The 16,123-nt window shown below is 44.6% G+C and overlaps 1 protein-coding gene across 1 annotated transcript; it reads left to right on the top strand.

The window, feature by feature from the left end:
- The first annotated feature begins 719 nt into the window (after window positions 1–719).
- On the top strand, window positions 720–15,139 carry adipor2 (adiponectin receptor 2). Its single transcript, XM_029163300.3, has 8 exons — window positions 720–880; window positions 8,495–8,540; window positions 8,658–8,948; window positions 11,711–11,884; window positions 12,222–12,393; window positions 12,762–13,136; window positions 13,217–13,410; window positions 13,557–15,139. The coding sequence occupies exons 3-8, from the start codon at window positions 8,865–8,867 to the stop codon at window positions 13,683–13,685; spliced, it is 1,128 nt and encodes a 375-aa protein (XP_029019133.1). The 5' UTR covers window positions 720–880; window positions 8,495–8,540; window positions 8,658–8,864; the 3' UTR covers window positions 13,686–15,139.
- The last annotated feature ends 984 nt before the right edge of the window (window positions 15,140–16,123 follow it).

Raw genomic sequence — 16,123 nt, forward strand, 5'->3', positions numbered from 1 at the left:
GCGCAATCATTCAGTTAGCGAGAACCGCTGGAAAGTGGGTGGGAGTTCTAAAGTGTGTGAGAGATTGGGCAGGGCACACCCATTGATCCCAGGCCAGGAGGGGGCAGAGAGGACAGCAGAGAGTCATGATATCGCACCTCATGCCCCCATCTCTGATGGCTCTGCTTTTGGACTGTTATGCCACAGAATACAGTCTTTAGTGAGTATAAACACTGAAGGATTTCTTGTGTACTTAACACAAAAAATGTGCCAGTCTACACAAAATCCGCGTTTCTATTTGTTAAAATCTTTTAAAGTTGCCATTTTAAAACAAAAAAATGCAGTCACAATAAATAAACCAATTGAATTGTTAACTGCAGTCTATATGTATATGTTACTGTGCTGCGGTTGTGACGTTTGTTTGTGGATTAAGGACTAGGCCACTGTATGTTCTGGGCTTGTTTGTACAGTAAAACTTTTTGTCTGGAAACACCACTGCTTGTCAGACGAGTTTCTGACACCGTTGTCCGACTAGTTTCGTTATCTTTGAATATAAATGGATAGAAAGTCACCTCTATGTAACCACGTTTTAAATTTTCAAGCGGCGTTGTGGCGAATTTGGCAAAGTCATTTAAAAAACTACAAAAGCCTTCCAGAAACGACTCGTCCTGTCCTCATCGGGGATTGGTCGGTTTTATCAACGAGGGATCTGATTGGCTGCGTTGTAGTCACGCGAGTTGCGTCATTGAACGATTGCCTCCCTCCGACTGACAGTCCAGTCAGTGTGTAGCTACAATCGGCATTCGGCGAGAGATCGGAGAACTGCGGGAGAAGCGAGTTCACAACTCTCTGTTGAAGATTCCGCATAAACCACGGGTTCCTCTTCAGACAGCGGGCTCAGGTAAAAGTCACAACTAACACACGACACTGTAAACTGTTAGATTCGGGTAGTTTTGTCTTGTTTCGTACTGTTAAATTCACTCAGGACTTTCTTAGCTTAGCATTAGCTCCGCTCTGAACGCAACCTGGCAGCTAGCAGCGTTACTACCCAGCTAACACTGGCTGTCAAAACAACAGAGAAGCCAAACCCGCTAGCCAGTTTTCTGTCTCTGCGTTGTCTTTACGAGGGGCTATAATTCACACGGAATCCATATTCCAAACGTGTACCGGCACATAAGTCGATGCGGTGAGCTGTCAGCATCAACACGAGCTCCCGTAAATAGTTATCTAGTTTCTTTCGGGTGTAGCAGATCTTGTTAGCGAACTAGCAAATTCGCTAGGTCAGTGTAAACAATCCAACACCACCGTCTATCGACGGGCTGCACTGTTTTTCTTATTGTGTGGCGCCGGCGACACAGTGTGTGCCGATAATAAAGTGATGTGTTCTTAAAACACCGAGGCGTTATGCGAACGACAGCGCTAATTGGTGCGTTTCTTTGTGTCTGAGCTGCACATATTGTGGCTGTCAACAAGGAGGTAGACTGGCAGGAGTTTCGGGTTTCTTTGTCTTGCTCGCTCGGCGGTGTTCCGTTGACTCCCGTGTGCTGACTTTGAGCTTAATGGGTTTGTTTGTGATGTGTTTACACGTATTTGTTTTAGTATGTGAGTAGTTGAGATGAATTATGTTATCCTTCTGAGTCTGCTGTTGATAACTTCAAAGTCCGATCTCGGACCAGCCTGACTGGCAGCAGTTTTTCTCTAACGGATTATTATTATTTGAAAATCAACACAGTACTTCTTTGATCAACTTTTTGTATCTTGGGTTTCGAGAAACAACTTCAAAGACTGTATTTGAACCTACTCAGTCTAGGGTCTCAAACCGAGTTGAGTAATTTTAGTATAGAGATACAAACCATTGTTTGTCAGTGTCTAACTAGTTGACTAAATGCCAGTCTCTGATGATAAGAGTATGGTTGTTTTCACCAGCAGGCAATAGCAGCTCATGGGAAATAGCAGTATTGATATAGCTATAGATACAGATAAATGGGTGATAGATGACTTTGAGTGTTACATTACAGTGTAAAATCCTGACTACACTCCATATGCAGCTTGTGACCAAGTATGAGGTCATGTCATAAATATTTTAAGGGCTAGGTATCTGATAGCCTGTTTGTCCTGAACCAAAACTTTGTATGAACTGAAACACTCCCAACCGCTCCCTTGTTCAGCGTATAGATATTTAATGAGGCAGCGTGTGTAGAGTCTGACCCTTTGGGGCTTCAAAATGCTGCTAATTTCTAATATAGGCTTGCTTCTATGTACTTGTATTTCTGATGTGTCATGATGATCACACAAACCCATCACTGCTGTCATTTTTAAAATTCCACCTGTGTGTATCGACGCAGGTTTGTGTCACACGTAAGGTAGAGCTAATGTGATGTAGAGCTGTCACTACTTGATGATCGCCTGTAGGCACAGAAAGCACCCGACCATTTCTGAGCATAAACAGAACAGTTTGTTTGTGTAAGCATGAAATTGAGAGTTTGTATGGATATGTAGGCTGCAGCATTTGTACATGAGCTTCTTGAAGCAAAAACGCTAAGCATCATGCCATTTATTGGATCAATTTGAAATGACTAAATAATGAAATGAAATAATACTTTTTTTTTAAATTATATTTTCTCATTCCCACAGTAGCCGTTGATATAACCCTCCAACTGCCTCATGTTGAGACAGTACTAATCTCTTCTTATTATGGCAGGTTTTCCAGCCTAGTAAGGAGCTGAGGAGAAAACTATCATTTAGCTGAATCACTTTTTTATGAAAATCCTTCTTGACACTACACAGACCGAAGAACGTATCTTAATATGGTTAGTAGCTCTAGGGGACCTATATTTATCTTCATGCAGCCCACTGTTGGATCCACCCGGTGCTTTAAAACCACATCTTTTGGTTTTTCTCTGTTTTGATAGCAGAGCCAGTGGCTTACTGACCTTGTTGTGGTTTGCTTGTGCTCCATGTTTTGATGGTGCTACTAGACACCATCAGTGTAGGTTTTAGGGTGTGGGAGATCTAGGTAGGTAAATCTGCCTTATATTGAAGGGGCCACAACAAACAGAAATATATTTATATGCTGGCATGATGGGGCCACACACACATCATCAGCATCACTATTTGCTATTTTCAGTTAATGCTAATTCACTCTAAATCAACCTGGCGCACAAGTTGTGTGATTGTGGCAGTAGTCGGTCAAAGTTGCTTCTTTCACGGCCAAAGACTGTATATGCATAAATCATTGTTATGGAATATTTTGAGTCTAAAATAGTTATGTTCCATGTTGGACATGTGTGTGTAATGAGCAGACTACATAGGAGTTTGTCTGTGTGTACCGTGAATGAGAGAAGAGTGTGTAGTTTGTCACACTGGGTCTCATTGTTCATCTGGCCATCATAAGACCGCTGGCAGTCACATCAGAAAACCACTGCTGTACCAGGAGTTAGGGGTCACATGGGGATGCACACATACTCAAATTAGCCCTCACGCTCACACGCACATCTGAAATATTTTCTTGTCGCTGCGTGGAAGGCGTTGCATCTGAACTTGAACGTCTGCCACTGCTCCAAGCCGTTGGTCAAAGTGGGTGGAAGAAAGTGGTATATTTGCATTGACTAGGTGCTGCAGCAGAATCAGCAGAATGAAAACGTGTTTGTTCAGAAATGTCACAGTTGGGTGGGTTTGTGTGTGCAGTGTGTGGGCCTGAGTGCAAACACACACTGAAAACACTCACGTGATACAACAGCAGGTTTGAATCATTGTTGTCCCAAATACAAAGCGAGATCTATTCACCAACCCCCTGCTGGGAGAACTGAACCAGCCTAAAGCTTAGTGAAGTGAACTGCAGCACCAAGTGTAGAGTTTGACTCCTGGGTGAATAATCTGATATTTAGGACAGCAAATGTTATGGAAAAGGAACAGATTAAACATATAGAGTACCAGAATTAGATCTTTACTGAATGCATCAGATTTTAATTGATTATAGAAATGTGATCATTTTAACATTTGTTGTAGCACATGTTAAAAAATGTCACTGCGGTGATGACATACAGGATTGTGTGTAATCTGTTTTATCACCTATGACTAGTGCAGCTTTCTGTCTAACCTGACACACAGATGATATGTGATGAGCTCATGGTGAAGATGTTCCTTTGTCTTGGCTTATAACACTTTACTATTTAAGGTTAATGCATAAATGACCTACATTTACTCTGATCGAGGAGGGAAGGAAAGTTCCTCCCTATCATGCTTTGTGCGTGTGACGGGGAGATACTGACGAAGCGGGTGATCACCTCATTTTATGAAGCAGCAGATAGTGAGCACAGATAGAGGGTAAAGGCTTGTTGTTTGATGGATACTGACTTTCACAACTGCACAGCTGGTAGCAAGAAGTCACAAGTACTTTTGTCTAGTTTAAAATTGAACGGTGTTGTTGTATAGTAAGTTGAGTTAAAGCTGATAAGTGAGGTCCCTCGGTCAGTAAGTGAGAACCTTTGGGACTGTATTAACATTTGTTCTCTGCAGCTTAAGTTATTAATAGACTCTTCTGTTAACAGACACTTTAAAGAAATCAGTCAGCTTGTGTGAGTGTGTTAAATTATATCACATAGTTTTAATCACAGTAAGAGAGAAATGATAAAACTGCAAAACCAAGAGTTTGAATGACTTCCCCCCATTCCTTTACCCTTCGGTCATTGCTTTCCTCGCCTACTGCTCCATATTTCCCTCTTTGCTCCGTCAGATTTGGACACCGTGTACGTTCTCCAGCATGTTTGTGTCGTCAAGGTACGGAGTTGCTGTACAGCACTTACGCCGCACTGCTTGACCTTTGTCCTACATTTGTTTTCTGCTCAATGGAAGTAAAGTGAAAACACAGTCTTCCCTAAAATAGTCCCTGACCTGCAAGTTAATGTTGCGTTACACGAGCACGCACGCACGCACGCACGCACACACACACACACACACACACACACACACACACACACACACACACACACACACACACACACACACACTCAGCTACATGTCTAACGAGTGGCTGATGCCGCAAGGCAGGTCCAGTGAGTCATCTTCTCCTCCCTCTCATCTCCATCGCCTGTTTTTTTCCGCTTTTGTTAGCCACCTTCTGTCCACCGCCGTCATTTGCAGTTTACATCTTTATGAAAGAGCTCTCAAAGATAAATGTATTTGCCTAGTTTACTGTTATTTAGGGAACCTGCTGAAGGCTTCCATCTCTACTATACTTAATATATATGCAACTATGGCAGATGGGGCCTCTTAATCGAATTTGGCCCCGTTGAATTTAAAGTCCAGCATTAACTACGTCTTTTAGTCCACTTCCTTGTGTTGCAGCCGTTTCTCCGATTCCACCGTCGCCATCTCAATTCACACTGACATGTTCAGTCATTGTGCTTCTTGTCCTTTTGTTCCCATTGGGTTTGTCTGGATTGATTTCTGGAGCTCTACAGCGACGGTGACTTTGCGCCGCTCTCGAGGGCTGTCAGCTGTCGTGGGCCTTTCTGAGAGAGAGACAAATTGAGAGAGATGGTGGCAATATTTGTGAGGGAATGCCAGGCACATGCCGGAGTGGATCAGTGCACATTAATAAATGACCTTGTGTGCAGCCTTTTAGCATGCTAATCTTTGGCTGTTAGCATGTATGTAGTTGCCATTAATCTCCAAGTACAGCTTAGGGTTGAAGGAGATTTGCACATAATGTTGGATGTAATGATATGCTGTAATTTAGATTCAGTGGTACTCTTAAATAAAGGGCACAGGATCACAACATAATCATTAGGCTTCATCTTCAGTGAATGACAAATGCCTTTTTACCGCTCACGGAAATCCATCTCAAGCGACAGACCAACAGACGGATTACCAGTACGTCATAAAAGAGGTGATTAAAGACAGTCAGTCGGTGCAATTATGCGTATAAGCCTGGATGATATCTAATGTAAAGATGGCTTTCATTGGTTGTGAATGTGAACGGATAATGGGACATTTTGGGAATTATGCGTCTTGGCCTTATTAATGGCATTCAGATTATAATATAGAACTTGCTCCAATCTGCTTGTGAAACGTGAAGCAGTCATGTATCTTTGCACAAAGACTGAAATCAGGCAAACAGCTGCAGCAAAGTCTGTCTACCCATAGGTGTCAAAATCACACTTTGGTGATTTTCGGCTGAAACAAGCAAAGATAACAGGCTGTCTTTCATGTTTTTATTCAAATCTGAGCATCTAATCAAACCTGTGTCTCTCCCATATGGCAAACTATCTTCAAAAGATCCATAGGAAAAGCACATTTTTCTGATGAACACAGGCTCAGAAACTCTCAGCAGCTGAGAGAGCAAAGACTTTTAGTAGTTGGTCCCAGTTTTGATCCCTTCAAAGACCAATCATTAATCTAATAGCATACTGTAATTTTAGATAACAGCAGCAGCCAGTACGTGCTCTAAACCTGCTTGTGCTTCAAGTCATTTCCAGAAGTGACAGCAAATTAGCCTTTCAAATCTACATAGTGCACGGGGAGCTAGGAATAGATCAAGCTTCCCTTATGAAGCTGTCCAACATTTAGATGTACGGATACAGAGGTCCGACTTCTGGATCGTGTTGGCAAGATAAGCCCAGTAGCATCTACAGTTAAAGGACAGTGATGTGCATAATTGGCGTGGTTGTTGTAGCCTCAGGGTCAAGATAATATTATTAAAGGGAATGGGCCATTTCAGTGAATCTTTGCTTTAAACCGCGGACAGCGTGCAGCTGTTATTGCTTGCTCAGGTTCACCTATAAAGGGAATGGTTGGAATAGTAATGGTTAGTAAGCAGTTTCATGAGCCCACAAAGGGAAGTGTTGCTTAATGGCACCGGGCACACTGTTCTTTACCCAGCACTACTGAGGCCTGGCTTCATCAGAATTATGCTGCTGCAGTGTTTCATCTGAGGAAATGTCACTCAGGGGATCCCCTCCAATGCTGTGAGGACTGGCCCATGCTTCTCTGTTCATTCTAGACTTGAATTGGCTCTGAAAAAACTGTAGGAATTAATGTTATTGGTATAATATATAATAAAAAGATGGTTTATTTCATGGCGGTTGAGTGTGGGAAAGAAGGGCACCTCATTCTAGGGCTTGAACAGGGAAACAACCGGGGGTGTAAGACATCTTGGCAGGAGAAGTGCCATCCTGCCGATCCCCAGCACGAAGCCTCTTTGGAGCCATGCTGCATCCTGTTGTCGTCAGACATTGTGTGTCAGCTGCTCTCTCAGAACCGATACCGCCTCAGGATTGGCTCAGGCCCCGGGAAGCCCCGTTTGGATGTGGTTTGTAAAAATCCAGTTTGTTTCTCTTGTATTTTCAGTATGTTCCGTCACAGCGACTCTCTATACTAACCGCGTGTTCTCTTCTGTGTGTTTTGCTATTTTTACCAAAAAACAATCTGTATTTGAGGGAGCGCCTCAGAGTCTTTAGCTTGTCATTACAGTGGTCTGGAGGTTGTTTCCATCAATGTGCTTCAACTAAATGTGAATAGATTAATCTTTGAATATTTCATTTGACAATCTAGTTTGTGAAAGTTGACTGTCATACATGTTGGATGGTTTTTAAGGGCCAGGGTTGTTTTTCCTCACTCCGCTGCTTATCAGACCCTAACAGAACCCAACTTTGCAGCTACTCCAGCTGTCAGGAGAGCTGTTTGTTCTCTGTGCCAACTAGGCCGTACAGCAGTTGTCTTGGGATTTGTCTGCAGCTACAAAAGGAATCGCATCAAAGGTAGTTTATTTGTCCCATTCCCTGGGTAATAAACACCCGGCTTGGACTCTCGCGTTCCATTATGGCAGAGGTGAGGTTGTAGTTACTGGAGAGAGTGTTCAAAAATAGATGATTGGGGGGAGATGGATTGGACAGTCACTGAATGTGTAGCGATTGATATCAGCCTCAAACAGTCTTTAACACCATTGTAGTAGAGTAATGGAGGCCTTCTCTGATGGTTGATGGTACCATTTATAAGTATTATATTTATCATATGTCTCCTTAATGGATTTTTGCTCCTTCTTGTTGGCCAATGTGTGGTATGTTTCACAGACACATATTTTGAAAGTGACAAAACTAGTGTCAAACAGTGTGTAGTGCGACTTTTAAGTGTTGGGTGTCATTCTGTGTACATGAAATGGTGAAATGGTTCTAGAAGGACTAAGGCAGGACAAGTTCCGGTGTGAATTTCTGTTCCCGTCCTTGACACCTCTCGTCGCTAAGCAACTCGCCATAACAGCAACTTCCCAGTCCATGACTGGTGGCTGCTTTATGTAAGTGTAGCTTTTAAGGCCACCTCGATCAGTGGCAAGTGATGGAGGTGATGCAGTATTATGTCTCTAAAATTATGTAACTCCCAAATCACCAACTGTAAAATGTTTTAGGCTCATTCACAGATTTAAATCAGCTGCTGTCCTGTAGGTTTGTTACAGACATATCTATATTAAGGCATTCTTTTTTTATCTCACTCAGTCTCTCTCTCTCTTTCTCTCCAGAATACAAAGTCCTGAGTAGTTCTTCAGCCTCCCCATCGGCGTCCAGGTTGGTCATGTCACTTATTGATTACTGTTTTTTGAAGGTGGTTGGAGAGTAAATAACAATAATGATTCAGTCAAATGAAGCAGACATGTTGACTGAAACAAGGCTTTTCTTCTTTAGTCCCATCAGGTTCGGCGTCACCTGGAGTCCAGAAACCTCTTCCACGGCGTTCTCTGCCCCGTTTTCTCCAGTTCTCAGAGCGGGCCGGTCCGGCATTCCAAGCTGGACGAAGGGGAGACGAGCGGGCCCGAGGGCCCGGGCTTTGTGCTGCGCCACAGAACTTTACACGCGGCAGAAGATGCGACTGTTTGCTCGCATACAGATCCTATGAGTCCCCAGGAGAAGGGAGACACCACCTCAGGTCCTTCAACCAGCCACCTCAGCGTCGCAGGGTGCCACCCACACAATGGGGTGAGTGTCCAGCGCACAGGCACGCACACACACACACACACACACACACACACACACACACACGCACAGGCACACACACGCACAGGCACACACACTGGAGGACAAGTCTGTGCTGCAGTAATTAACAGTCCATTTTCTTTTGGCTCAGCTTTGCCTGATGTTTAGTTTTATCCTGAAGGCATCCTAAAATAAGCCTTGCATCTACATATTTTCCTGGAAGGAAAAATCTGTGCCATTAAGGCCAATGTCAATGTTGTTGACTTTGAAAGGCAGTCGACGTACTGCTGCTGAGCCGGAACACAGTAACGTCCAGGTGTGTTCGTCCCGAATCTGCTTGTGCGTGTGTCAGCCTGTGCAGGAAGCCAGTAGCAGGTTGAATTTATGGGCCACAGTGGGTTTTTGAATGTTTGTGTTTCTCATTTCAAATGAATTAGAAGAACTGAAGAACTTTAGTGGGATTTTACTGCTCACGGCCTCGGACAAAGCAACAGGCAACTGCCAGTAACACCTGTGGGTCGGGGCATCAGAGGCCACAGCAGATCCTTAACTGCGTTGCACCGTCTTATGGCTGTGGCGTTTCACTTCCCCTTCTTGTACCCAAAATCACATTCCTTCCGTTTTTCTAGCGTTCCTCTCAGCGGGTGTCCTCTGGGAAACAGTGAAAGGCGTGTGTGTTTGTTTCTCATCAGCACAATGCGAAACAACGCTTTTGTTGTTGCTAATAATAATCGCGCTTGATGTCCAAAATAAAAAAAAGTTATTCCAGTGCTTGTCGCAGACTAGTTTTAGAGGAGTGAGCCATTTCTCAGACTGTCGGAATGTTATCATTCGAGGCAAAGCCAGCGTGAGTCACATGTTGAGGATCTGTGCGCTGTACAAGGGTCACACTGTACAAGGTTGAGTGTTTTCCTCGTCTCCTATCTCATATCGAGTCTCTCTCACCCCGGGTCCACAGAGATTCAGCAGCTAGAAGCCGAATCCTGAATCTCAACCTTGGCTTGACTGCTGCCATGTGACTTTGTTTACCTGAAGTCTAACGTTCCATGTTTCACTGTAAGAAGAGATTTGGTTTGAAGCCTGAAACATATCGCTTGCTTTCTAAGTGGGAAGCTCAGCAGGACTAATTAGAACCCACACATACAGTAAACACTGCGTCCCAGGCGTCCGCGAACACTCGTTATCCAGGTGAAAGTCGGTAGCAACATGTACATGGAGAATAAGTTAAATGAGCCCGAGGGGAGCGGTACATGTTTGTTCTGTGTATGTGTGAGACAGACTGTGAGGGACTTGAAGGACAATCTTGAACCCGTGTTCAAGACTTTAACACGTTTATATATTAAAAGCTCTATATTAGTGCTGTAGCTTTCTTTTGTCCTTAAAAGTGTGTGTTGAGTTCACCCCCCCGTGCCTCCCAGTAAGCCTTTCCCTGAAAAAACAAGAACTGTGTTGATTTACGCCAACGACTGAGACATAGGTTGCTCAGCCCATGTGACTGGCTGGCTGTCAGACAAGCGCTGTGTGACCTTGTGCTTTGCCTGTTACAGTATATGATGTACTTTTAGAGGCACGGCTTGGATGGACTCCGCCACGCACGCAGACTTCAGTGAAATCTGACTCCAACTTCTGCCCTAATGACTTCTTGGTACGCACGCAGCCACGGCTGGATCACGTGCGCCCGACTCGGCCGAGTGTAAGCACGTTACTGTGTGAGATCTCTTAACCAGCTTCCCTCCTGCAATCCTGCTCGTCTATTAGCTCCGATTACAGCCATCACCTGCTGCTGAACCTCAAGTCTCTGATTCACAGAGACAAGGCGCTTTCTTTTGAAAAGCTGCCTTTTTTTCTAAATCTGAAGCAGGTCTTGTGGCAGATTGTATTGTATTTGTGGCCCCTTTGTTGTCACCTTCACAGCAGGCTCTGTTGGAGTGCGGTAGCTGCCATGCTGTTGTTTTGTTCAGACCTGCTATATATACTTTGTCTTATCGTCACCATGCTGCAGCAGCATTTGGATTTGAGGCCGACTGCACGTTTGACTTTCATAAATGGACATGAGGTTGTGAGGTTCATGAGGATGGAGCTACACAAGAGGCAAACGACTGCCTATGTGTCAGTCTTATGGTTTCCTGTCTATAAAGTCACACTGTTGTTCAGCGTGTTTTGCTGATGGGTCATTAAAAATTGCTTCGTCATGCATTATGTATACAGCGGGACTTGTTCTTCTTGTTCTGGCCTTCTGCGTTTTGTCCATATTTTCTCACTTGTCTGCTCTCGTCTTTTCGCCCTTTTCCTCCTCCTCCTCCAACTGACTATTAAAAAGCGAAGGTTTAGGTGATCTATTAATTACATTTTGCAGCGTGTGTAGGTTGTGCTTTTGTTTGTGTGTTGTTTTGATACCGGTTTAATTAAGAACTTACCTATTCTGTGTTTGACACACTAAAAATGCTGATGTTATGTTTAGGGTCAGACTTGCATTTAAAAGCGGTCTGTGTCACTGATGATTAATGACTATGTATTTATCACAGACTGCCAGACATATTAATTCTGTCCGCAGCGTCACAGCTGTGACAGCTGTTTTATTAGATTGAATTCACGCTGTTTGTGCAACCTTCTATTTCTACACTGGCACAATAGATCTATGTTTGATTGTAAATCACATTAAATTCTGTTTTTCTGAAACATTTTGAATTTTTCTGAAATACACAACTATACCAATACAATTTCCTTGGAGAGGCAGCCATCTAAAAGCCCAGGGTTTGTTTCAGAGTGTTCCGGAGAGCGACGAGGAGAAAAGAGAAAACGAGGAGGAGGACGACGGAGGAGAAGACGAGAAGGAGCAGGAGGAGGACGAGAAGAGCAGCGACGAGGGCTTCATGGGAATGACTCCGCTGTTGCAGGCTCATCACGCCATGGAGAAGATGGAGGAGTTTGTCCACAAGGTACTGAAGACGTGCACCCCCACAGCTGGCAAATACCGGCAATGGCTTTGTCCAGTCGTTAATTCCAGTGCCCATTAAATGTAATCCTCCTGGCTTTACAGAGGTTTTAAAGCAACACTCTATAAAACCACATAGTAAAAGAAACCAGGAGAAATGTTACAGCATCGTATTAGAGCATAAAGGTAACAACCACCGGCTTTATTCACTTTTACTTTGAGTGCAGTTCTGGTTTTAATTAGCTTCATGACAGTGAAAATGAAGTGTATTTCCTGAAACGTGAACCCATGTAAACTCCGACATGTAAACTAAATGTTGTCATTGTGCGCTGCTCCAACAGGTGTGGGAGGGCCGGTGGCGCGTCATTCCCCACGACGTGCTGCCCGATTGGCTGAAAGACAACGACTACCTGCTTCACGGTCACAGGCCGCCCATGCCTTCGTTCCGCGCCTGCTTCAGGAGCATCTTCAGGATCCACACGGAGACGGGCAACATCTGGACACATCTGCTAGGTGAGTGACTCACAGGTCAACACATTAGTCAGTGGCACCGCAGGACTAAGACATGCCTTTACACCTAATGAGTCAGAAAAGGAAATGCTGTGTCAAACCAAAGCTTTTTAGCCGTGCTGCTGATGAAAGCTCAGCTAAAGAGCTGAGAAGTTGACTTTCTGGGAATTAGTTGGATTATGTTGTTTCAGCGCCGCTCTAGCTTTTGTTTTTTGTTTCGTTTAACTTTAACACCAACCACCAGATAAGTCCTAGCTGATCAACCACATTACATTTAAAATAGTTTGCTGTGCTGCCACCTAGTGGTACGGACCAGGTACTACACTGGGAGATGTTCTGACTAAGAGCTATATTTCATTGTCTCTGGACAGGCTGCCTGTTTTTCCTCTGCCTGGGTCTGATGTACATGTTCAGGCCCAACATGTCCTTTGTGGCTCCGGTCCAGGAGAAGGTGGCGATCGGGATGTTCTTCCTGGGAGCCATCCTGTGCCTGTCGTTCTCGTGGCTCTTCCACACGGTCTACTGCCACTCGGAGGGCGTGTCCCGCGTCTTCTCCAAGCTGGACTACAGCGGGATCGCCTTCCTGATCATGGGCTCCTTTGTCCCCTGGTTGTACTACTCCTTCTACTGCTCCCCTCAGCCGTGCTTCATCTACCTGATTGTGGTGTGCGTACTGGGCCTGGCCGCCATCACCGTCTCCCAGTGTGACTTTTTCGCCACGCCGCAGTACAGAGGAGTCAGAGCAGGTACACTACATGTGTTGAACTGGGACGTTGTCGATGACAGAGCCTCCTATTTATGCTCCGCTGCGTTTGTGTGCCTCTAGGCGTGTTTGTGGGCCTGGGTCTGAGCGGCGTGGTTCCCAGCCTGCACTTTGTCATCAGCGAGGGTCTGATCAAGGCCACCACCATCGGTCAGATGGGCTGGTTGCTGCTGATGGCTACGCTCTACATCACCGGAGCCTGTCTATACGCCGCTCGCATCCCGGAGAGGTTCTTCCCTGGAAAGTGTGACATCTGGGTGAGTGTTGAGTCAAAACACACACAGATCATGAATATTGAAGTCGACACGTGTTTTTTCCCTATGCTATCGAAGCACTTTGCTCATGTTTTTTCCTCTGTTTCTAAATGCACCGTGTGTTTGTGTCTGTCTCTGTTTTTTTTTAGTTCCACTCGCACCAGTTGTTCCACATCTTGGTTGTTGCTGGGGCTTTTGTTCACTTCCACGGTGTGTCCAACCTACAGGAGTTCCGCTACACGGCGGGCGGAGGCTGCACGGCGGACGGCGCTTATTAATAAACGCACGGATTGACCCTGAGACACTGTTTGTTTCTGGGGAGGGCGCTGCTTTGGACGATATGCACAGGACTTACACCCCATCATCCCGAGACGCATCACGACGCGCGGGGGCGGTCGGTCAGTGAAACCGACCCTGGAGGGTCTCCCCCTTCTACATCCAGACCTTCTCTGGGTCAAAACAAAACCACTTCTGAGATGGTGTTTTTTATAAACTAGTTTTCCAAACTAGCTACCAGCTACTCTTTCAAGAAGCTGTAGAGGTTTTAGAGCATCCAACTATGAATTGGGAAAAAATGTGTTTGAATTTCTTCTGTGAAGGTTGCAGTGGGAGATGTTGGGGTGGGCGGTTAATAGTCACTTTTAAAAAAAAAAACTTTTTCATGTAAATAAGATTTCAAAATTTTTGGTTATAGATTTGTATTAAATATATAAGAAAATTTAAAAAATTGTGAGATTGCAAGAATAAATGGATAAGTTAGACCATAAATTGAATGAAGAGGAGGTCAATTGACGTTTGTCCCGGCAGCAATGTGCAGCAGAGGAACTCATGGATTCATTATGTTTGTATATGCAACAGTGAGAGTTTGGAGGCGACACCAAACGCTAGCAATCACCAGCAGCAGGTGTGAAGCAACAGAGGAAGAACCGTTGACTATTTACTTTATGCGATTCTTTATTTTTGCGTTGAGGCCACGCTCTGAAGTTTGCCTGTGTTTAATAGGTTGCGATGCGATATTAGGCCCCGGGCCCTCACGAGTCAAACGCGTGTAGCGGTCGACAGCAAAACCAAAGTCCAATCTATCAAAAGTCCAAGTTAACTTGATATGTAGCCTTTACACTTATTGTATCATCTGACTGTAAATTGTTGACATAAAGAGGCTGCAAAAGATGCTAAAGAGAAGTTGAAGATATTTTTCTAAGCCGGGCCCCAAGTGAAACATATCATTTTAATGGCATGTATTGTAGTATTTCTGCAGTACAGAGTCAGGTCATGATGTGACTCAAAACCCGTCTATGTTGGATTCATATCAGTTGTTTTTATTGAAAGGTTTGATTTGTTTTTTGGTTCATGTCTCTGTTGGAAAATAAATAAGGAATGAAGTGATAGTTTCCTGAAGTTATCGCCACTGTCGGCACCAAATGGCCTGTGTTCAGTGGAGACTAGATGTCTGAGTGTTTAAAACAAGGCTCTAAACAGCAGCTTAAATGCAGATGGGAGTGAGAAGCATCTGTTATTTGTGTCATGCTTTACTTAGCGTAAGAAAGAATGAAAACCAAATTGTGTTTCTGTCTTGTTTGATGTCTTTGTTCCGTTTGGATTTTATCTGGTGGTTTAATTTATTTCTCTTGGGGGCGCATATTGTCAGCCGAAAGCACACGTTCCGATGGAGTTTGATGGCAATAGACCTTTATATCTGCTGTATTGTTGAAATAAAAGTTTTTCAATCTGCCGTGTTGTCTCATCAGTTCTTACTGTCGGCACAAAAGCAAAGCACCAAGTGTAAGGAGTAACGTAAGTGCCTCAGACTTCAGGTCAAAACAGGTAGTGTTTGATGCAGGAGGAAACAGGAAGGAGGAAACATCCTGAAGGAGCAGTTTGTGAGGAATGTTTTAGCGGTGAGGAGGACGGCGTTATCAGTCTGAAGTGAGAAATTAACGATTGCTGGGGGGTCCATTTATACACTGAGCTCCTCGGTGCATCATTGTTCCATGTTCAACTAACCTCGTCTCTCTCTTCAGCAGTTGTGCTTCTCCCCCGCTCTCTCTCTCTCCTCCACTCCGTCCTCACCTACAGGTATCATCGGACTCCGAGCTACGTGTCTGTGACGATGTCTCTCTCTCCTCTCACCCCAACCGGTCGAGGCAGATGGCCGCCCACATCCTGCCTGGTTCTGCTGGAGGTTTCTTCCTCGTTAGAGAGGGAGTTTTTCCTCTCCACTGTTGCTGTCAAATTAGCAAATTGTTGGGTTTAGTTGTGCAAAGTCTTAAACCTTACTTTGTAAAGTGCCTTGAGATGACCTTGTTGTGATTTGGCGCTATATAAATAAAATGAATTGATAGCGGAGTGAGTTAGATGAGGTGATGGAGAACAATCCCAGGAGGAAGGGAACACAAGAGGGTGAAATGGCTGAAGTCGTACTTATTTCCAGAAGCGGGGGGACACGGGTGGAGGTGGGAGCACGCAGCTGCAATACATCATGTGTAGACGAGGTCACTGAGAGACGTTAATGACTGCAAAGTGGTGGTAGGAGAGAGTGTAGCCAGACAGGACCGCATGGAGGCGTGTGATGACTCTGGTGGTCAGGAGGAAAACAAGAGGAAAGGCCTGAACCAAGAAAACACATGAGAGTGTTGCGAGGAACCGAGGCAGAGGCTGAGACGGGCTCTGGGAGGAAGAGGTGCTGCTGGACTGGGTTCGAGTCCAAACAGGAAGC

This window comes from Betta splendens, chromosome 9, assembly GCF_900634795.4.
Source record: "Betta splendens chromosome 9, fBetSpl5.4, whole genome shotgun sequence".
Classification (NCBI taxonomy): Eukaryota; Metazoa; Chordata; class Actinopteri; order Anabantiformes; family Osphronemidae; genus Betta; species Betta splendens.

Excerpts from the sequence above, each read along its gene's own strand:
- adipor2 (XM_029163300.3), top strand. The coding sequence starts at position 8,865 with ATGAGTCCCCAGGAGAAGGGAGACACCACCTCAGGTCCTTCAACCAGC. Across the intron at positions 12,394-12,761 it reads CATCTGGACACATCTGCTAG|GCTGCCTGTTTTTCCTCTGC; the intron begins GTGAGTGACTCA and ends GTCTCTGGACAG. Across the intron at positions 13,411-13,556 it reads CTGGAAAGTGTGACATCTGG|TTCCACTCGCACCAGTTGTT; the intron begins GTGAGTGTTGAG and ends GTTTTTTTTTAG.